Below are 24,217 nucleotides of genomic sequence, written 5' to 3'. Positions count from 1 at the left end.
AATTGCATGAGGGTTCCAAAGTTACAAGTACCAAAATTACAAGTAACAAAGTGCAAGATTAAAAGCCAAAAGTTTCACACTTATCCTCCCACAACTGGTATTAAAACTTGTGATGATTCCATTCCTGAGTAAAATCATGCACTTTGCTTGAATTCAAACTTCAAAATAATTTTCAGATTAAGAACTATTTATGAAAAAAACAATTTATCTATACAAAAAAATCTAAAAAACAAATGTACAAAACTTACAAAGAAATATATCTGAATAAAAAGGCTTACCCCAGTCTAAATGTGAAATGTTAGCACAGATATGTTTCCAAGGCACAGAAGGAGAGATCTGGGAAGGCTGTGCCAGTAACCAAAGATAACCTATGATGGAAATTAAAAAAAACTAAACAGTCAATCTAATTATAATACAGACGTTACTTCAAAAAAGAAGATGATTACGTCCTACGCGTCACGCATTTAGTCATGCATATTAACCAATGACTTAAATTCTGCCAAGTCATTGGTTTTCGTGGCTAGCTCAGGCAACCCATTCTATGCTCTAATAGCACTAGGGAAGAAGGAGTATTTGTAATAGACCAGCGGTTCTCAACCTTTTAAGCTCGGCGAACCCTTTTTACAATCTCCCACTCTGCCGCGACCCCCACCCCCCAGACACACACAGGAATAGAAGAATAGACAATAACAATCCTTGATAGTCTTAGGCGACCCCTGGCAAATCGTCAATTGACCCACAAGGGGGTCGCGACCCACAGGTTGAGAACCCCTGTAATAGACCAAGGTAAAGCTTGGACAGCTGCCTGGTTCTGTGGTAAGTGCTTCAGACTTTCATCCTGATGGTCCTGAGCTGAGACTCTGCTGCGTCCATTCCCTGCACTCTTGCAGGAGGTTTGGACTAGTACAGTGTTTCCAAAACTTTTTGCACATCCTTGGTATTTAGCGGAACCCTTTGCTTATTTTTTTTAGAGTGGTGGTGGCCTACTAGTTAATTATCGCAGTAGTTCATGGAACACCTTTTCAGGCCTAGCAGAACACTCGGGTCCCGCGGAACACAGTTTCGAAAATACTGAACTAGTAGATAATAATCCTTCTTTCAGAAAGAATTTCTATAGCTTATAAAACAAAATGCAAACCATTCCATAGATCAACCATCAAACATGAAATTTTAGTAAGAATTTTTTAAAATTCTATTAGCATCAGAAAAAGTATCAAAATAAGAATAAGTTTATAAGCTACAAGTGCTAGCTACTAATTTATTTTTCATTTAAGTTTTTTTATGTCATGGTTTGGGTGAGACTCTATGGTCTACAATGATACGAATAAGAAAAGCTTCCTCAAAACATTGCAGTCACTTTATAAGATGGATTGGAACTATAAATATATAGAGAGTTTTTTAACTAGAGTCTCACCCTAGACTGCAAAGTCCCAAAGGGAACTTAACTTTACTTACTTTTTAACTAGATGTTAGCTAAAGAAAATAAATAGAGACAACACTTTTTGAGAACCCTTTGAACAAACTAGATAGCAAGGCAGGCACTTGGTTAGAATCTGCAAGGAAAGTGGGCAGGCCCAAGTAAACCTGGAAGAGGTCAGTCATCCGTGAAGCAGAGGATACTGAAATGACATGGGAGCAGATGAAGAAAGGGGCTCAGAACTGAGTTCAGTGGAGAGGTGTGGTTGTGGCCCTCTACTAGCCTGGGAGTTCCCAGGAAGCATGGTCGAGAGGCCAAGTGCGCTTGAACTTGGCTTGGCTTGGCTACCTAGAATGGGGCTCGAGGTTCGACATCCGTGTTTACTGAGCGCCTAAAGGCAGCACGGAAAACCAACTCCTAGATACCCCCCACTGGTCCACAAAAGAGATTGGACCAAAAGCGCTCTGAGCATGCTATAAGCATGAAAGTAGCGCTATATAAAAGCTATAATAATATAATAATAAAAATTAAAATAAGAGCGTGACATTTAGGGAAGAAATTATTTTGGAAAATAATATCTGATTTCTGAGCAAGAAAGACAATTGAAGACAATGAAAAGTCTCTTAAACTCCCTTTGATTCCCAGATCAGAACTTAACAACAAATACAAAGTTGAAATAGATGTTAATTAGTTAAATTATTATTTTAATGAAGCTTTCTTCTAAACTTTTTAAATAATTGTTATTTGTTCATCATTTAAATTCACATTCCTTGACTTTGTACAGCACATTTCAGACATTCGTTTAGATCTGAAGATTATTATGTTTAAGCGTGAACATCCTATGGAATGACTAGCGGGCATTGTGGTGACCAGAGTGATGGCAGAGCTGAGGTACATACCACATGACCAGGCTTCCATCATGACTGGTGTCGTATTACTTCTTTTTGAGACCCGGTGAGTTAAGTAAATATGGGAACAATGACATACTTTAACACCATGTAAGGTCCAAAGATTTTTTTGTGTAAAATTATACAAAGATTCCAAATTACTTTTAACCAAAACTATCAGTACACTACAGTGTTTCAAATTTCTTCCATGTCACATGGTAGTGTTGTTTACATTTTATGGCCTCATTGATTTCATTGTAATGGTCTAGATCTAGAAATCTTTAAGTAAAAAAAAAATATTACAATAATTCACTAACTGATATGATGGTGGGAAGCATGGTCGAGAGGCTAAGTGCGCTTGAACTTGGCTTGTCTTGGCTACCTAGAAGGGGGCTCGAGGTTCGACACCCGACTCGGGCAAAGTTGTGTTTACTGAGCGCCTAAAGGCAGCACGGAAAACCAACTCCTAGATACCCCCTCCCCCCCACTGGTCCACAAATGAAATTGGACCAAAGCGCTCTGAGCATGCTATAAGCATGAAAGTAGCGCTATATAAAAGCTATAATAATAATAATAATGATAGCTATGAACATCCACTAGATCTAGGTTAGTACCAGATCTAGATCTAATCATAGGAAGACATTGTCATTACTGCCATGAATAAGACTTTAACCAAGTCATTTTTTTAAAGTAGGTCAGAGATATGGAACAACTTCATTAAATTTTGGTCCATTGAAGTGAATCAATTAAAAAAAAAACAGCAGCTACCTTGTACACTGCCTCTACAGACTTGTAGTACATTCCTAAAGTCCAGAGCCAGCCATACACCCTGGGTGCCAGCAGTAATGAGACCTCCCCTGTTGGTGTTTAGTAAATAAGATAGCTTGGTGGGGTCAAACTTCTTGGCCACAGCTTTAATCATGTCCAGGGTTGTCTCATCTTGGAGTATGTACTCACTTAGCGGCAGCTGTACAGAGTTAAAGAGAAAAATTATGTCTCTCTAGCTGTCACTGTTAACTAGTAACCTTATTGACCTTATTATATTTCATATGAATTTGTGAACAAGGATTGTGAAAATGTAAGCATGTGAACACTAGTTATGAATTACCAGATGTATGAGAGCACTATATTTTAGTCCCTTAATCTTGAAACCACCAAAAAAGTCATCAGTCAAGTAACCATGTAGAAAGGTACTAGCACGGTAATGACAATGGCCACCTTGTAGTCAATTCTTGAACCCCCAGCAAGCCAATGGAGTGTATGCAAGAGAGCAGTAGCAGAATCAACTTTTGTTTTGAGAACTATTCGAGCAGCATTATTCTGAATTCACTACAGCTTAGTGATTTTTGTTGTTCCTACTAGCATGGCATCTCAGTAGTCAATGTGGCAGAGTATGAGTGCCACAGCTAGTTTTTTTTTGTTGACTTCATTGTTAAATATGGTTGGGTCTGACCTTATCTGTGAACTGCAGATAGACCCTTGCAGAGCTGATAAATGTGTGGGTCATCTGCCGGTCTCAAGCCGGGGTGAGAAAGGAGGAGGGTTTGGTGTGGGGCTAGCGACCCTGTAAAACCACTATTGCTACAGAAACGGCAAACTAGACACATAAAGAAAACTACAGATCTTTATGGAGACAGCTTGCCGCCCAATGCGCCAGACAGGGCGGGAGGACCTAACTCTAAGTAAACAAGTCTAAGTCACAAGGTAGAGTTTGGTCAAAGAAAACTCCAAGATTATGAACTACACAGTTAAAAGGAGCCTGGCAGATCAGTTCGTGATATACAGCGAATCTGTACTTTCTACTTTGTAATATTGTTTGGACACCACACTAAAACGTGGCTCTCATGTTGTTGTAACTCTGCTCCTGCATCTGTGTTTATGGTGTGCATCAACCGGGCCAAGACATGATTGCTGTGGAAGACAAGAAGCTTCTGTCCAAGTGACGAGAAAAGAATTAAGGGTTTGGCTATTCTGTTCTACCTGTTTTATTGCCAGGTTGTCCACATGGGTCTGAGACAACACTGGGACGATGTGTTGGTGTTGAAATGGTGGTAGTGTCAGAATCATTGACTAGAAAAAAATACCTAGTGTAAAAGCATTATCATTCATTATTGTGATTAAAAACAACCTTCATATTACCTCCCTTCTGGTGAGTTGGGTCCCTTAAATTTACAATATTGTCATTAAGCCACCACAAGGAAGATAATTTTAACAGGGTGACATACAAGATGATTGTTAAGCTTGCAATAATTGTAGCATTAAGTGATACAAAAAGAAGCAGATGGAAATTAAAAAAAAAAAAGTATTTCTTCAAAGTCTATACCATCCAAGCACAAGCAAATATATTTCAGAGAGAAAGAGAGAACAAATCATACCTTGTGTTGCCATTATATATAAACATATAAAGCCCTCAGCCCCCTGGATGACAAAGTGGTCATCATCGAACCATGATGGACGAACTATATATATATATATATATATATATAAAAACATATAAACGTAACATAAGTATGCATCCTTCATTGTTTCAGCACTTAGATTCCCACAGATATTTACACTTGCTATTAAGAAGAGAAATACATTGCCCACTGACCTGCCACCAGAATCCAGAGCCCAGTGGGTTCTCTTGGCTAACTCCATCACAGAACCAAATTTGACCAACTAGATCTATTGCCCAGCCAATCCTCTCATGATCTATGGCCACATGGGAGAACAAATATGGAGGCAGATCCCTACATTGAACATAAATATAGAAAAAACAAACAAGCGTTACTGTGACCTGGTGACTTTTTTTTATAAAAATAACAACTTTGGTAAGAGATCAATTTGTAGTTAGTTAATTGTATATACTTACTACATCTCATATTAACTTTATGTATCAAACTTTCAAATGGTAACCAAAATTATACGATCGGTAATAATACATACATTTATATACATATGTACAGGGTGGTCCAACAGTAGGTAGACAGTAAATAAAAACATTTATATTGATTTCAACAAAACTGTTATATTAACTAACAACTTCACTAATTTACAATTAAATTTTATTTTAAACAAAATAAAAAGTCTTTAAATTTGTCAATGCAGGTTCTCAAACTGTTCTCCATCACAATGTAAAAGTTTTGAAGTTTGAATCATGCACTTCGGTGACACATGTCTCTTTGGGTATTAATTACTTGAAATGCATTTCTTGGTCATCTAACAAGAGGGCTCATGTTCGAATCCTGACTCAAGCCGACTTTGCTGAGCGCTGAAAATGGAGCACAAGAGACCTTCTACCAGATACCCCTGAAAATGGAGCACAAGAGACCTTCTACCAGACACCCCTTCCCCCCCAAAAAAAGAGATTGGACCATAACGCACTGAGAATGCCATAAGCATGAAAGATGACTTACATAAAAGCAATTGAAATAATTTAAAAAATCACAGGCAATTTTTCATTCCTTAATTAGAAACTTTGTAATTGAAATAATATAACTGATACATAACTGTTTCATGCACTGTCCACTTTTGGACTACCCTGTATATACATAAATTACAATTATTTATCATCGTTGAAATAAATTTAGAAATAAACATTAGAGCACCTAAACAAAAATGTCGTTACTAAAGTCTAAAAAATATCAAACTACATTTTTTACAGATTTATATCTAACTATATTTATTTTGATAAGACGACTGACCTGTTATCAAGCAACCAATCTTGTCCTTCAGGACAGTGGTTAGAAATGCCAGTTCTGACCACCAACTTGAGACCCTCTGTGATGGCCCAAACAATGCCTTGTCTACACACAATGTGCTTGAGCCTGTAGGGACACTTCACCTCAACGGACTTGTAGCACGGACGATCGTGCGAAAGACCTTTCTGCATCATGACCTCGCCAGTTTTTTTCACATACCTGTAGCACATGATCCAAGTAATAAATTACAAACTATTACCAAATTCAAAGAAACATGTGTTCAATAAAGGTATTATGACTATGACTTATACTGAATTAAATAAATCAGATCTTTTAGAACTTGCAATCTGTTTTTTTTTGCTAATGGTTATCTTATTTTATCAAATACAGACATTACTTCAAAAAATAAGATGATTAAGTATTAGGTCAATCTAGTCATGCATGTTAATCAATGACCTAAACCCTGCCAAGTCATTAGTTTTCCTGGCTGACACAGGCAACCCATTCCTTGCTCTAATAGCACTTGGAAAGAATTGTACAAATTTGTACTATCATATGGAACAAGGAATGTGCCTTTATCTTTGTGTCTTTCTGAGGTTAATGAGGGTGTCCAGTGGTCAGCACAATGACCAACCACCTTTACTCTCCTTAACTAATGTCAGGTACACATTAGAGTTCAGTGGACTCAGGGGCACACAAAAAAAATCAGAAATTGAAAATCCAAGTCTTTACCAAGATTCAAACCAGAGACCCTTCAATTCAGAAGTCAAGAACTTTTATCACTCAGCCACCAAGCTATTCTTCAATAAGTACTAAAACATTATTTTGTTTTGTTTCAACCTTATACTGAGTTAAAAAAATCAAGAGTTCAATAATAGTACTACAACTTTCTAAATCACAATCAAATCACTCACCAAATAGTCTTGTCATCCACACACATTGTTAAATTCAATGAATCAAAATTTCTAAATCACAATCAAATCACTCACCATGCAGTCTAGTCATCCAAACACAATGTTAAATTCAATGAATCAAAATTTCTAAATCACAATCAAATCACTCACCAAGCAGTCTTGTCATCTACACACATTGTTAACCCTTAAAGTGCTTAGCTGTTTTACACGAAGACATACAAAAGGAAATTACTATGTTAATGTTTAGAGGCTAAACTACCACACTCATCTTAAGGGTTAAATTCAATGAAACAGATTTTCTAAATCACACAATCAAATCACTCACGAAGCAGTCTTGTCATCCACACACATGATTAAATTCAATGAATCAGATTTTTGAAATCACACAATCAAATCACTCACCAGGCAGTCTTGTCATCCACACACATTGTTTCCACATCTTTGATCGCCTCCACCCACTTCAAGCCTTCTGGGTGTCGGAGGTTGATTTTGGTTCCTGCATGGACCACGCCATGGTGCAACCGCCACACAATGTGGCCAGAAGGTGAGACAGAGATCTGGTTAGCTTTGCCAGTGGCCTTCCGCCAGACGACCCCTTTAGGGCTACCCATAGAGGAGTAATAAATGTTTTCACTCTTGTCAGTGAACCACACGTGGGTGTGGCTCACCACAAGGCTGTAGATGTTGGCAGGTGTGGTGAACTCTGACCAGGTATTGGCCAACGACCGCTTTGCAATGTCTCCCATTTCAAGCCTATTTTTATCCAACGGGGGCAGTATCACGGGTGCTGAAGTTGGGGAGCGGGGTGTTTTAGAAACAGGAGATTCTGGAGACTCCGGGGACGTGTCCAGGAAATGTGAATAAAAATCGTCTGTCACGCTGTTTCGTTTGTAATTTTTTCTAAATGGGTCAGTGGCTTCAATGGCCTTGACCTCACTGAACTCATCATTAGAGCCAGACAACTGTTTGTTTTTTATCTGCCCCTCTGTGCTCTGTGAGTCTTCGAGATTTGGCCTAGTTACAGCCTGAGTTATCATTGCAGACTTGGCCATTTCTATATTAGCCAATGCTGTGTCAATGATATCAATATCGCTTCTTGAGCAAACTGGTTCAGCTGGCATACGATTAATAGTGTTGGATTCTACAGCACTGTCTGCTTGTGTGGCACTGTTCTCTAGTTTATAACTAGCGCTGATTTTAGTGGAAGACCTGGGAACATCTGAATAGGCTGAAACAGACTCTACGACATTAACTGTGTTCTTAGAATACAATGGTTCTACTTCTGTAGTATTAACATCACAATGCAAGCTGTCACTTTGTGATTTAGCTTGTTCAGCTTCAACCAATAAACAAGCTTCAGGTTTTAACACTGATTCATGAATATTCTCTGCCGAGTTCGTTTGAGGCTCAGCAAAATCATGCAGCGTTTCTTCGAAGTTCAAATTGTGTGCTGTTTCATTAGCATTTACAATACTGGTAATCACATCTTCCGCAGTAGTTGGATCAGCAGACTCCCATGTTTGCTGCCGATTCAGGCTATCATCTTGCAGAATGCTGGCCATATGCTTAAGGAAATCGTCAGCTTTCTTTAAGGTGTCCAGCGGGGAATCAACAGCCGGGGTGTTGTTTGGTGTCATGGTGACAGAAAGGTCGTCTGAGATTTGGCTAGTTTGACTGACAGAATCTTCGTCTTTTTCTTTCCCTTCACGTGACCCTGGCAAAATAATATCAATATTTATGTATATAAACTAAATACTATATGATTCAGCAGAGGCTGCCTGCATCTACTTGATTTTACCTAATCAATATTCTTGGTAAGTAAAAAAAAGTAAAGTTCCCCTTTCAGACCTTGTGGTCTATAGGGCAGATGATGTAAAGGTCATCTGATTCTGTGGGGTGTCATGTGGCCAGCACAATGACCAACCGCCTTTACTTTTCCCCAACTAATGTCAGGAGGCGCGGTTGAGAGGTAAATCGCTTGACTTCTGAACTGGGGGTCCAGGGTTCGAATCCTGGTGAAGACTGGGATTTTTAATTCTGGGATCTTCGGGCGCCTCTGAGTCCAGCCAGCTCTAATGGGTACCTAAAAATATTCTTGGTAAAATACTTTTTATTAACATATTAACTATAACAATAAATGTCCAAATAATTTGAAATGAATGAAGCTAATGTTTTTAAAATCATTTTTCATCTGTAGGATGTTCTAATTGATATCTTAAGAAATGAGATTTTCAAGGAATTGGTTTATAGATACAGAAAATAAAAGAATGAAGACATTTATTATCTCCCTTGCCAACCGTGACACACACACACACACAATTTGAATGTTTTGAAATGTATATGTAATGTTTGCTATTTTTATTGCTCAAGCAAAAATAATATTTAAAATATTTTTCGAAATAACAAATTTGTGTACAATTCAAGGTTTTAGCTAAAATGTGCAATTCAAAGTCAGTGCATATAGCCAGCCAAAAAAAAATGTACTTTTCATATTCTGCCTGAATTCTTTCTTTGACAAGTTGCCTGTGTTAGTCAGTTTAAAAAAAAAAGGTCATTACATGACACAGTAATTAATAGCTGACCAGACCATGTGAGACACATTTTAATCTAAATTAATATTTTCTAGACCAAGCAGATCTTTTATATTAACAAAAAAAATATTCTTATTCAAGATTTATGAATAGTTATTCCATCAAATAATAAAAAAAAAATAGTTGATCTTGATAGAAGATTTTAGAAATAGTTGATTCTTTTTTTTTTTTCCATTAGATAATGTCACTCCAAGTCTAACACAATTCAGTATCACTGAGCTATACATTTGTTGACTAACCTGTTTTATGCTTCTTTCGTTTTGTTTTCTTGACCTTGTGTTTGAAGACAATACTCTCATCTGGATCTAAATATTGCATGCTGGGAAGGTGAGTTTCATGATAGGCATTCAACACAGTGGCAGGATGAGCTTCTGCAATGGTTGGAGAAACTGAAACAGAGAGAAAAATGTTTATACAATGAACTTTTTTTGACATTTTAATGAATTTTAAAAATATGTATATACATTTTGTGATGTGTGGCATATGGGTCGAACATTGGATCTCCAAGTCAATTGTATAAAATTCGATTGTCAGTACGGGTATATTTTTTTATGGGGTGCGGTGGCTGAGTGGTTAAGAAATTGACTTCCAAACATGGGGTCCTCTGCGAAGACTGGGATTTTGAATTTCGGGATTTTTTAGGGTTCCCCTGAGTTCACCCAACTCTGATTGATACCTGACATTAGTCTGGGAAAAGTAAAGGCAGTTGGTCATTGTGCTGGCCAGATGACACATTGCTCTTTAACTGTTGGCCAAACTAACAGATGACCTTAACATTGTCTGCCCTATAGTTCGCAAGGTCTGAAAGGGGAACTTTAAAAAAATTTACTACACGTTACCAGCAACCAGCAAAGTGCATGGCATTTTCAGGCAAAGTAAGAAATGATTCTCCATTTCCTACTTTGCCTAGGAATTATTGTATTCATTTATAGATACTATAAAAGGCATAGGCACTTACATCTCTTTATCAGCCATAGTTTAGGTCAGTCATACATTTCAATCACTCAGCCCAATCGATGGTCAATCATTTAGTCTTTACTGTAATTATTAACTGTGATTTCATGATTCAGATTTACTATCATTATTATTCTTACTGTGAGTTGATTTTTAAAGGACATTAAACACACTAAGTTTTCAGTGCATGTACTTCAGTGTGTAAATTTAAAGAACCTACGTGCTGTGTACACTAGACATTACAACAAGGCATTGAGGGGTTAATTGTCCACCAGACATTAAGACAAGGCGATGCAAGGTAAAATGTCGACTAGATATTACAATAAGGCAATTGAAATTTATAACCGAAACCAGTACTAATTTCCTCCCTTACAAAATGCAATCTACAATCTTTTAACTAAAAAACAGGATACACACCTTTAAATTACCACCTTAATGAAATAATTCCAACATACCTACCCCTCTGTGGATATCCTTATGAAACCATGAACCATATCCTCAATGAATGCCCCATGTTAATCCACCTTAGGCTGACCCTACTACCAATATAGCCAAACATAACCATCGCTCAGTATGGCAGTGCTGAACATTTTAAGAAAATTAAACAATATTTCTCCTAGTCTGCAAAAGAGTCTACAGCTCATATATGCTCCTGTCTTCGGTATTGAAAATAATAATTCATAAATGACCATATGTGTAAGGAAGAGAGCACTAACCTATAGAAGTGTTAGTAGTCACAGAAGAATCTGTTTCTGTGTAAAGCTTCACACCTTCGAGTTCAGGGGAGGCAATCTTTACAATGGGAGGCAGATCTGGGGATGTTTCTTTATTAGATGTCCTAAAAAAAATAATAATTTGTTTAAAATATATGATCAATAGTAATTTAATGTTAAATAACATATATTTTAATGAACTTTATATTAAATATATTTAAAAGATTTTCCAGTTAATAAACATTTTTAATTTCATTAAAATTCTTAAAAGTTTTGTTTTTTCAAAAAGATAATCTATCAAACTTATGACACTATAGTTCAGCGATTACCAAAATGGTCACCTACAAGATAGCCGATGGAATATTGGCAGTTGGATTTGCCAAACTGTCAGAAATCAAAGGCTTGTCGTTTTTTTTCAGTGGAATGGTCAATTTCTTAAAAAAAGACAAGGTACTATTTATGCTGTCGTCTGCTTCCTTCACCGACTTATCCTCTTCTTTCAAACTTGTCCAGGGTTTTTCATCATGAGTGGCCAATAATGTTGACATTAAAACCTCTAAAGAAGAACAATTTCTTTTAATACAAAAATTCAACAAATAACTACCACTATTTGATACATAAATTATAAAATAAGTAATCCAAAAATAAATATACACATTGAAAAGAAGCCGAAACAGAGATGAAGTATGACTAAGATTAAAGGACTCTGACCTTTATATGGTTTAGCCTCAGGCTTGCTGGCTATTCTTATAACTCTGGCCTCGGCGTGTCGCCTCAGTAAGAAAATCTCCCCAGTGTCCTCCACAACAGCAGCATCTACAATGCCACTCAGCCTGCCTTGTTTAGCAACCACCCGGTTGGCTTCTGGGTCAAGAACAACCAGGGCACTGCTTGACCAAGTCACAATCTGATTGTTACCTAGCCATTTTAGGTTTCCAAACTGGAATTCTGACGGGCCGGCCATCTGAAGCCTTCCAACAGACAGAAGCGGGATCTCAGGAATGGATGAAGACATTGGGTCAGAAAAGATGATGGTGTTGCTGACAACGCCTTTCATATCCGCCAGCCAGAGTCGACAGCCAGGTCTCGCAGCATACAGCTTGGCATCATCTGTCTTGCACAATCCAGGAATAAAGCATGCTCCGAATGGACCTGGGCTATATAAAAAACAATATTTTGTTGAAAAAGTATGCCAAAAATCATCGTTTACATAACAATCAAGTTTAGCTGGCTGCTTCATTGATTGTGTATATTATTAAATTGATTATAATTAAGAGAAGCTAACTTCAGTATTTCAGTGTATTATCTTATTGTTTTACTATCACAGGCAGGTATTTTGTTATTTTATTATCACAGGCAGATATTTTATCATTTTACTATCACAGGCAAGTATTTTATCATTTTACTATCACAGGCAGGTATTTTATCATTTTACTATCACAGGCAGGTATTTCATCATTTTACTATCACAGGCAGGTATTTTTATTATTTTATTATCACAGGCAGGTATTTTTTGTATCTTGATATAAAATATGTTTTTTAAATGATGGCTAGAAATAATAAACGAATTAGTTTAGCAAAGCCTCACTAAATCCATGCAGCTTAACTAGATAGAAGTAATTCATTACTAAACCTAAAGGTGGTCACAGAAATTGCTTAGTTTGACAAGACCTGCTATATGAACTTCTAGTAGTCAACTTTACTTCCCATAAAATATTCAAGAATCATCTGTTTTTACTACCTACATTTGAAGTATACATGTAAAGCACCTGAAATCTAAATTAAGGGGCTGCAGTTCTAATGATTACTGCTTTAGTCTTCCGTCCTCCAAAAGAGCGCTCTGGTCGAATCTCTTTTGTGGACATGTGAAAGGGTATCTGAGTATTTTAGGGCACCCAGCAAAACACAACACAGCTTGAGTCAAAATGCTTGAATGAAAAATTCCAGGTTTGTTTTGGAATTTAAACTCAAACCCCCATTTGACAGCCAAGTGGTTTGTGGTGATACCACCCAGCCACACATCCCAACTAGTGAGCTGACAAGTTTGATTTACTTTGCTTATAGGCAGATCACAAGTCATCAGTGGTGCCCCCAAAGTTAAAGTTTACTTACTATTACAATACATCTATGTGCATAACCTTTATAAAAAAAAATTATTCCTTTTTTAGCATTACATTTTTAAAAAATTAAACTATAAATCAAAACAGATAGTCATAGTGTGACGATCACACTTGCCGGGGATTATATGATCAAACTTGATAATTCAATGAAATGAAGAAAGAACTCTCTGTATTTACTTCCAAACTTCTTTAATAATACTTCTTCAACTTTCACATAAAATTAACTTCTCAATTTAATAACAACTTGACTTGATACTTCATAAATAAAACTTAAAGATACATGAAACTTCACTAAGTATAACTTCAACTTGTATAACTTCAGATAATATTACTTCAACTAATAAAACTTTAATTAAATGGACCCGCTAATATCACAAAACTTAACTAAACCTTTACTAAGAGAAGACTTAAGCGATAACTAAGCGAGGACCATTGCTCTACAAGAACTACTACTATGCGAGGACCCAGTCTAACTGACTTTCCCTTAATTTATACCTTCTTCATCGTACATTCCAGAATCATGGAAACTTCTCTCCTAATTATTTTAGTAACTTTGACCTTCTAGAAGCTGACGTGTGCTATTTTTTTCCCTTAACCTCTTTCTTTGATTGGATACCTAAAATTAACTTGTTTACGCTGGACACTAGCACTGGTTTGAACTCGCTTCTAGAAACTGGTCGAAATAGGTCACAGACTCGACTGGTGACACATAGTACTTACATTTTTCTGTCTTTACTTCCAATGTTGACTATTTCAGATTTTAAATCCAATCTAATAATGAAGCTTCGATGGCGCGTGGATACAAGCAAAGCCCTGTGTCTGTAGTCTAGCTGAATGATCTCAGTGGTGGCTTCTATCAACAAGATGCTGGATGAGCACTGACCCTAAAATATCAAAGAAAACCAGGATAATGACACAGGTTGTTGAATAGTGGGTATTTTTGTACAATGGAATGGATATAAAGATATGAAAATGTTTGGAAATGACAGGAGAATTGGAATACTACATGATTTTAGAATTAATATATGATTTTAGCATTATTATATGATGTAGAATAGGAATACTGTACGTATATGCTTTCAATACATTACCCCATTTGGGCAGTTGTTTGAGACAAACATCTATAAAAAAGCTAACAAGATCCTCGAAATAAAGACTCACCCTTTGTGTCAGGATTTTGTGATTTTACCATCACAAAAGAGATACAAGACACCGATAGCAAAGACAAACAGACACAAACACTCTTTTGTTCCCCTGGCAATCAAATCATTAAATAAGAACAATCTGGTATAAACTTTGTCACATGTAAATTATGAGTGAGTCTGGTGTGAATGTACATTTGGTTTCTTATAGTTATAATGTTTTTTGTTTGGTGTAATGCACAAATTGTAAGACAAATTTCCTTACGGATAATAAAGATTATTATTATTTTTATTATTATTAGATTACTATATGATTTTAGAATTATATGATTTTAGAATTAGGTCACAGCTAGGGCTGTTTAGCCACATGAAATACTGCACTCCTCATAAATCTTTGGACTCAAAAGACAAGCCTTATTTATTATTAATCATTCGAATTTGGCTTAGGATTATGCTCCGGGGTTCGAATCCTGGTGAAGACTGGGATTTTTAATTTCAGGATGTTTGGTCGCCTCTGAGTCCACCCAGCTCTAATGGGTAACTGACATTACTTGGGGAAAAGTAAAGGTGGTTGGTCGTTGTGCTGGCCACATGACACCCTCGTTAACCATAGGCCACAGAATCAGATGACTTTTACATCATCTTCCCTGTAGACCACAAGGTCCGAAAGGGGAACTTTATTTTTTATGCTCCTAATTTAAGGGACTAATTTAATGACATTGTAATGCGACAAAACAAAAGAATCAAGCTTTTTTTTAATGAGAAAAATTGCATTAGGAAAATTGTTTTTCGACACAGCTGAACAAAAATTTACGAAAAAAAATTGATTGTTAAAATAAATGAAACAAATCTATCGAGAGGTCACCTTGTAGAAATCAATTTCAGTTGTGACCACTTGACCATTCTTGTCTCCACTGTAGAGCTTCATCCCATTGGTACTCCACTCAAGGCAGGTAACATAGTGTCGATGCAGTCCCAGCACATCAAACTTCTGAAGCTGTCCACGTCAAAGGTTAGGTGGAAAAAAAAAGTAAACAGTTATTTTTTTTCAAAAGATTAACTCAAAGAATGCCAACTGATAGTTTGATAATGATACAATTGTTGACTCAAAGGCTGCCAAATGATAGTTTGACTATGATACAAAGATTAACTCAAAGACATCCAACTGAAAGATTGACAATGATACAAAGGTTAACTCAAAGACTGCCAAATGATAGTTTGGCTATGATACAAAGATTAACTCAAAGACTGCCAACTGATAGTTTGATAATGATACAAAGGTTAACTCAAAGACTGCCAACTGATAGTTTGATAATGATACAAAGGTTAACTCAAAGACTGCCAACTGATAGTTTGACAATGATACAAAGGTTAACTCAAAGACTGCCAACTGATAGTTTGACAATGATACAAAGGTTAACTCAAAGACTGCCAACTGATAGTTTGACTATGATACTAAGGTTAACTCAAAGACTGCCAACTGATAGTTTGATAATGATACAAAGGTTAACTCAAAGACTGCCAACTGATAGTTTGACAATGATACAACAGAGACATAATGGAATCAACTATGTCTAGAAACAAACAAAACTTTGGAGGCAGTTATAAAATTGTTTACACGCACAGTGTTAATTTGTATTCTTAATGCATGTAATCTATCCTGGACTTAAAATACAGAGGTCATCTTTTAATTGTTTTAATTTTTTTCTTTTTTTGTTTGGTGCATTTCCATGCTCACTGTGCTGTCATCCAACCCATTCCATTCTCTATACAAAGTTCAGTTGAATTGAAGATTTGAACTCAAGACTCATTGATAGGTAGCCAAGTGGTTTATGCCACTCAGATAAAGTTTGTAGAGACTAAAATGACATATGAGACTTTACTGATTGAAGACCGAGCTTGTTTTTCTATGCTCTTATATTTATATATCACTAATTCATTAACTCTTTATCTCCTAATTGACGATACCATCGTTGATTTTGACCTCATTAAATTAAATTAATGTTTAATTTTTTAAACTTGACTTTGAATTATATAAAAAGAACATGCATTTCCCTTTAATTCTATACCAAATACAACATTTTCTGGATAACAAACAACAAAGCTATTGAAGCCCAATCATAACAGGGGTAGTGAAATAGTAATGAGCAATTGAAGAATTCCTTCAAAACGTGGAAAAATAATTGCGGAGAGAAAGGGTTAAAAGGTTTTGTAAGGTCGGTGTGACACCAGAGTATCATAGTCTGTTGACAGAGCTGTACAAGTGAAATATGAACACTTCATTAAATCCATTAACTTCACAAGCAGATCTAGCTTTGAAATAGTGTTAAGAAACAAGTCATCTTTTGAATATTACATTCATTTTTTTTATAGTTTTATAGTCCATCCAGATTATTAAACTGGCATAAGCTGTTTGGCTAATATAGGAGTTGTTTCCATCAATTTCACAGTAATTAGAATCCCTATTAGATGAAAAATCCTGATCTATGTAAAGATAAAGGGCAACACATCTTACAGTATTGTGATATATGGCTATAAGTATGCAGCTTTTTCCCATATATATGTGTTCTTTTTTTTTTTTTTTTTTTTTTTAAAGTATTTTTTTTTTATTTTGCTTATGATACTAAAGTGAATTGGAGTTCTATGCAATGCTTAACACTTATGAGACATCAAGGACTGACCTGTTTCTTCTGAATGGAGGTGATGCCAGGCATACAGAACACTGTAACATCTCCTGAGGCTGTCCCAGTGGCTATGAGATCATCTATCCCATGATGCAGTCGAACGGAAGTGATAACATCACTAGTATTCTGCAATAATATTTGTTCAATTAAAACACAGAAACAAAACATCCTAATAATATAAGATAGTTTTGTTGTACCAAATATATGTAAGTGCAGTTGGATAACGTGTTCTCTAAGCAGTACAATGAGCAGAAAAATAAAAACCTTAATAGTTGGCAGCATAATGAGACAGGAAAAAAGTTGCTTAAAAAGTATAATGAAATCAAACTAAGTATAATGAAATCAAACTAAGTATAATGAAATCAAATAAAATTTGCATTTAATTTAGGAAAGCTGCCAATGATTGTTTACAATATGACTCCTCCCTTTTGTTCGAAGATGAGCACAATTCTCAGTTCCTGTGAACTCGAAGATGGCTAAACTAGAAAGTCCAACCCTCACTTTAAAAAGCCGGCACATAAATGGTGTGGGTAGGTTGGGTCTATCGCAGATAAGCGTGCTTCTTTTCTCAGCCTTTCGTTGGCTCTGCATTCTTTTAAGCCAGTTGCTCTTCTTATAATATTCAGAGCAGGACTGTAACACCAGTATTATCACTAATTCTCTGGATGTTACTTTGGGTTCCTGTGCGTGTCTTGTGTCTTTAGTATCAAGACAATCATTAAAATTCACTGACCAAGGCACTTGTTAGCAGACAATACATTTATTAATAGAAGACAGTAATAGATGATAAGTAATCCAGCCATAAAGGCATAATACACAATTGAATAATAGCTTCAAGAACAAATTAGAAGTCCCACTTCTGAATACACTTTACAATGATACGTAATAATAATTAACGCCTTACAACAAATAACTTCACTATGTCATATGCCCCGCCTCTCTGAGGAACAAGTAACAGCTGTCCTTCTATCTTGCGTTTTCAGCTTTTACTCCATGAGAAGAAAACGAAATATTATAAGTGACTGCAAGTCACAATGAGTCATATTTTTCTTTCTTCTTCAGCATTCTCATTATCAATCTGGATTGTTCAGCTCACCAGTCCTAGATCTGAGTCAGAGTCCTATCTCTGAATCCTAGATCTGAAATGATATCTGAGTGGTTTCCAGACCAGGAAGTTCCCCATACAGTTTTTCTTGACATTCTGGAGCCTCTTGTTTGGACCTCTTGATAAAGTGTGCAGCTTTGAAGGACATGGTCGGCATTCTCTGGACTCATTTCACAAGGTTATGTTTTGCTAATTTAGATTTTCAGCGTCCATAAAATGTGTTGTCTCATTCTGTTGTGTCGAATACAGAGGCAAAGAATTATTTGCTGATCATATCAGGGAGGACCTAAGTCTAAGTCATATCATAATTTTTCCTGAAGTGAGGGTGAGAAGTGACAAATATGACTTCGCAGAGTGGCACCAGAGAATGATGATTACTTTTTTTTTACAAACGAGCAGAGGCCGGGCTTAAGTACACTTACCCCAAGATATCTCACACAAACTTATAGAGAACTGGCTGATATAGAAACCACAGCACATTTTTTACCATGTAAAAGACTATTTATTTCACCTTCCAATGTGGAAACATAGAAGAAGAAAACATGTATTAAAAATAAATGTCTTGGAGAAGTGTCATACTTACAGCAGATTTGAATTTTTGTATTGTGTGGTGTTTACGATCAAAAAGAAATATTATCCCAACATTAGACCCTAGAGCAATAAAGTGGCTGTTTGCATCGATGCATGTCAAAATCAGGTCACATGACATCAGAATACCATGCTGAGCCTTGCGAGGGATCAAGCATAAGAGAGAGTCTAATTTTTCATGTTCTCTGAGTAGATCTTGCGCTGCACTTTCAGTCGGAGACTCCTCTGCTTCATGCTGGGTCTGTTTCCTAGTGGTGTCCCTGGATTCTGACATCATTTAAGTGTCCTCATGAATGCATCTGTGAAACGAAGAAGGAAGGACATTTGTATGAAATCAAATTTTACTATGTGAGGTCTCAAAATTCTATTAACATAAAGATCACAAAAGTAGTAAATTATAAATAGAAACAGGATAAATTTGAATTTTTTTTTAAAACTTAAAAACTAGTAATTTGAGTTTTAGATGTTCATTCAGAAATGAAGATTATTATCATTTGACTTACATTTACTTACACTTACAATTATTCAATTTGTTAGTTTTTAACATTACTTCAAAAATGAAGATTATTACATTCTAGCCACAGCCTACAAGAACATGACAACGGTTGTGGTTTGACAGTCCAACTTGACTATAAAACTTACATTGAAAAGAAGGGTTAGTTATATTGTAATTATTTACACCTAGATCTACAAATCTACACTTATTATAGATGCTAGAGCAGGGCTTAGACAGCTTAGTAAATAGATCTACTTGTGAATAGTATTTTTTTTAAAATACTAACTAGCGTCTATAGATTTAGAATTTTTCTAGATTATTAGCACCCTAGTGGTAGGTACTGACCTAGATCTATTTTTTTTTATCTGGCAAAAAATGGCTTAAGTAAGTGTCAGCATGTGTGTAAACATAAGATATCAGAGATAATCTTTATTTGCTTTTGAAGCCAATCTGTCAAATTTTTTTAAACAAAAGTTTATGAGAAAGTTGGCTTTTTTTTTTTTTTTCCTGTTAAAGATACAGCAATGTTGTTTGGTACAATTGATCATATCAAGAAATAAATATATTTAAAATTTCCTTTAAATTCTGTTGGCACACTTTAAAGATATTATAATTAACAAAGACGTATGTGTATATTTCAAATTTCATTCCATTCTGTTGGCTCACGTTAAAGATAGCTGATATTAAAATTAGCATAGAATTCAGCTTGTTACTCTACATCTGCTAACTTTGAGCTTTAAAGCTTGGTGCACTTTTAAGATATTAATTTTCAAAGTTGATGGTTAAAATCTATTATTACTAACATCCAGCACGGTGATTTACTGGAAACTGTCATTTTTCTTATTTTCTCATAAGAAATTTTAAAATTATAATGTTATTTATTAAGTACATTCAAATTCAGGAATTTAATTTATGATGTATTGGCTCATAAGAAGACAAAAATGCATACATTTTAATTTTTGTTTAATGTTTTTGTTGATTTTAACTCACTATTTTTCAAAGAGTTTATTGTTGGGTCTTATTCTTTTAATAAATTTTAACAGAATACAGGTTAATGAAAAAGAGTGTGAAGTATCTTAAAGACTTTTTATAATGCAGTCAATTTAAGTTCATCAGTCAGTTTTTTCGGTCACAGATTTTTTTTTGCTTTACAAAGGCTAAAGAAAGCTAAAACAGAAATAACTTCCCTCTGAATTAAGTCAGCAAATTAAAATTGATATCACTGGAAAGCCTTTCTTAAGCTCTATCTAAGTAGGTTCGATTGCATTGTAATCGTTTTGAATTTTTTATCGAAGTATCAACTGGTATCCTAGGCCAGTTGGTTTAGCCTATTCTAGGTGATCAGAGGCACGGTGGCTGAGCGGTTAAGCGCTTGGCTTCTGAACCAGGGTTCCCAGGTTCGAATACTGGTGAAGACTGGGATTTTTATTTCGGGATCCTTGGACGCCTCTGAGTCCACTCAGCTCTAATGGGTACCTGACATTAGTTGGGGAAAAGTAAAGGCGGTTGGTCGTTGTGCTGGCCACATGACACCCTCATTAACTGTAGGACATGACAGGATCAGATGACCTTTACATCATCTGCCCTATAGACCACTAGGTCTGAAAGGGGAACTTTACTTTTTATTCTATGTGATCCCGCTGTAGCCACTGTAGATCTAGTTGAATGTAGTACTCTAGCTAGCTAGATACATTACCAGGTAGCAGACTCAAGTCACTCTAGACTAGTCTACACTCTAGATACTAAGATAGTTCTATACTATTAGACTATTAGTATTAAAAAATTAAAATGTCACTAATGACATCTTTCTTCCCTCCTTCTTCCCTAGTGCTATTAGAGCATGGAATGGGTTGCCTGAGCTAGCCAGGAAAGCCAGTGACTTGGCAGAATTTAAGTCATTGGTTAATATGCATGACTAAATGCATGACGCGTAGGACGTAATCATCTTCTTTTTTGAAGTAACGTCTGTATTATATAAGATAAGATAAGAATTGAATGTCCACCACTATGACTAGACCACTAGATCTAGTATCATAGACAAATCATTAAAAAAAAGTATTAGTACTAATTATTATATATATTATTATTTTTACCCTGCCCTTGGATGGCTGCCTGGTCATGCGGATTGCACGCTGGACTGTCATTCAGATTTATCGATGGTCCCGGGTTCAAACCCTGCCCGCTCCCATCCCCCGTCGTCCTGCGGGAGGTTTGGACTAGGAAGTATTTATCTTCAACTCTGAAGGAACATCCGAAACATGTCAAACATTTTACAAACATAAATGAGTAATAGATCTTTCATCTAGATCAAGTTTCAAACATAAGAATGATTATCACTAGAACAAATTCGTAAAAGAAACAATATTAAGTGCTCCTTCTTGAATCTTCCCTACTAGGGACCCTAGTCTATTAGTATATTACTATTAGAGAATGGAATGGGTTGCTTGAATCAGCCTGGAAAACCAACAACTTAAAGACTCAGAACTTAGCCCAATGCCAATAGAATACATACACTATAGTTACTAGAGTTTTACTAGAGTCTAGATCTAATAGTACTAATGGCAGAGTTTAAGTCATTTACATTTAAGTCATTGATTAAAATTTAATAAAATCAAATGCATGACTAGATCTAGAGAGTAGATTTACTAGATTAACACATGAAAAAAATGCATAGAGATCTAATAAATCTAGTGCAGCATACTCATACTCATAGTAAATGATAGTAGTCATAGTCATATCATCGCTATTAGTTATACTATTATAGATTAGTAATAGTATGCGGCATCGGCATAGCCATAGTTACTCATACTCATAGTAACTCATACTATGATTAGTAAAATAGGACATTAAAAAAAATATGATCATAATCATATTAATCATAATATTAATTTATTAATATTAAATATGAATATGATAATTCATAATTGATTAAAGATGGTTCATCGTTGTTAATTTTGCTTATCTTTACCTAAAACTTGTATTTAAACAAGTCTAGATCTAGATCTACATACCATTACCATTCATTACGTATTCCCCATTTACTTTTCTTTTAGATTTTAGATGTAGACTAGATAGATCTAGATCCAAGTCTACACTAATCACTATCATCAATCGTCATGTGATAAAGTTTGTTTACGTCTTTCTTTTCTTCTGGCAAATGTTTAAAAGTGCGAAACTCTTCTTTTACGGGAGAGTGTCAGAATTTTTCTAAGAAATATTCGGTGATAACGTTATTTAATCCTTTCAGTTTGACATTATTTTGTATGCAGAGAGAGAGAGAGAGAGAGAGAGAGACAGAGAAAGAGAGAGAGATTATAGATCTATAATGGACACAGGCTTTCACATCTAGATTCTATCTCCTATAAGTTCCTTTGAAGGTTGAAAAATTAAAAAAAAAAAAAAGCAAATCGTGCAATAAAACGTTTAAAATTGATTTAATTTCGATCGCACCAAAAAATATATTTATTTTTTATTTATCAACCTTTCGTGATAAGCCCGGATTATGATAAGGATCACGTTTGAACAACCCACACAAGAGAAACTTCAAACAATTAGACACTAAATCTAGATATTTTATTAATTTATTTATGTTTATGTATTTTATAATATAAGATATAGGAGTCTTTTCCAATTACTTTGTTGAATAATGTTATCATAATTTCACTCATACACCCTTTCACTGAACTATAATCTTGAATCAGATTTGTAAACAACATTTTTTTTTTAATTCACATGTACCTTTCTTCACCTATCCCGTAGTCTGTTCAACTACATATGATCCTCTTCGACGTTTGCCTTGACACATAGAAGTCTAGTAATAAACATCTAGCAAGAAACAGTGCCAATAAGTCTCATGCAGCTAAAAAAAATAGTTTTAAAAAATAAACGAAATAGGTAATTATGTTTCAATGTTCGTAAAAATATATTTTCCAGAGTGGCGCCAGGCGCATGAGGCCCAACATTGCCCTCCCTCGCCACGTCTGTGCAAAGTTTCGCTCTCTAAAAAGTTGGAAGTTAATTACGATGCTACTGAGGTTTCAACTGCACTCTTTGTGTTTGGAATACATTTCAATAGAGGTATGTTCGTTGTTGCACTTTCTTGTCTATTATCCATTCTTCTTTACGAGACGTCTTTTTGATGCTTACAGCGTGTTTTATTTTTTTTCAATAGCTTTTATATAGCCTAACTTTCATGCTTATAGCATGCGCAGAGCGCTTTATATATATATGGTACAATCTCATTTGACTTTGTGGACCATTGGGTGAAGGGTGTACCTGGGAGAAGGCTTAACGTGCTGCCTTTAAAAACACAACTCTGCCAGACCAGGGCCGGCCATAGCATTTGCGGGGCCCTATGCGAAACGGATCGCGCGGGCCTAGTCTGGGTAGGGGTAAGAACAATGTCAAAATTATTTTTTTTTTTTGAATTAGAAAATAGGCCTACTTTCGTCTCTGCAATAAATTTTTATAAAATGAAAGCTCGCAATGCCACTTTTTATTTATTGGCACCCCAAAATGTCAATTTCGTCTATTCTTCAGGATATTTGAATAAAGTCAAAAAAAAGGTTTTCATGAGATTTCCTGGAGGCCCTGGAAAATCAGGAGGTCGCGAAAACCCTGTTATTTTATATACGTTATAATGGTTTAATTTAATAATGTACACTTAGAATTAGCGCGGGGCCTATGAAAGCGCGGGGCCCACTGCGACTGCATAGGCTGCAGTGGCCTAAGGCCGGCCCTGCTCGGGACCCCTTGATAGGTAGCCATGCCAAGCGTAGGGCCTACTTAGCTTCTTGGCCACTCATCCTACTATTATGTGTTGCTAAGTTTGAATCTCTTTGGATGCAATTTCTTATATTCTAGTTACTAGGCTCTGTCGTATTGAATTGAAACCAATCTATAACGAGTGTTCTCTACTGAATG

At 35.8% G+C, this 24,217-nt stretch overlaps 1 protein-coding gene across 2 annotated transcripts in view; it reads right to left on the bottom strand.

Annotated features, from left to right (window-relative positions):
* LOC106054481 (tectonin beta-propeller repeat-containing protein 2-like) overlaps positions 1-22,443 on the bottom strand; it is a 29,545-nt gene extending 7,102 nt beyond the window's left edge. Inside the window, exons 1-14 of one of the 2 annotated variants that reach the window (XM_013210358.2) lie at positions 22,306-22,443; positions 18,794-19,097; positions 17,103-17,231; positions 15,287-15,418; positions 14,000-14,163; positions 11,871-12,316; positions 11,505-11,715; positions 11,163-11,284; positions 9,732-9,881; positions 7,304-8,615; positions 5,991-6,206; positions 4,898-5,036; positions 3,073-3,271; positions 279-368 (exon numbers count right to left, since the gene is read on the bottom strand). In XM_013210358.2, the coding sequence (XP_013065812.1) occupies positions 279-368; positions 3,073-3,271; positions 4,898-5,036; positions 5,991-6,206; positions 7,304-8,615; positions 9,732-9,881; positions 11,163-11,284; positions 11,505-11,715; positions 11,871-12,316; positions 14,000-14,163; positions 15,287-15,418; positions 17,103-17,231; positions 18,794-19,075 (3,592 nt within the window). In that variant the 5' untranslated portion in view covers positions 19,076-19,097; positions 22,306-22,443. Of the gene's footprint in view, positions 1-278; positions 369-3,072; positions 3,272-4,897; positions 5,037-5,990; positions 6,207-7,303; positions 8,616-9,731; positions 9,882-11,162; positions 11,285-11,504; positions 11,716-11,870; positions 12,317-13,999; positions 14,164-15,286; positions 15,419-17,102; positions 17,232-18,793; positions 19,098-21,387; positions 21,555-22,305 lie in introns of those variants that run through there. The other variant, XM_056022706.1, reaches the window with a different exon arrangement.
* Positions 22,444-24,217: the final 1,774 nt, after the last annotated feature.

This window comes from Biomphalaria glabrata, chromosome 3, assembly GCF_947242115.1.
Source record: "Biomphalaria glabrata chromosome 3, xgBioGlab47.1, whole genome shotgun sequence".
Taxonomy (NCBI): Eukaryota; Metazoa; Mollusca; class Gastropoda; family Planorbidae; genus Biomphalaria; species Biomphalaria glabrata.
This window is presented reverse-complemented; position numbering and strand designations above follow the sequence as displayed.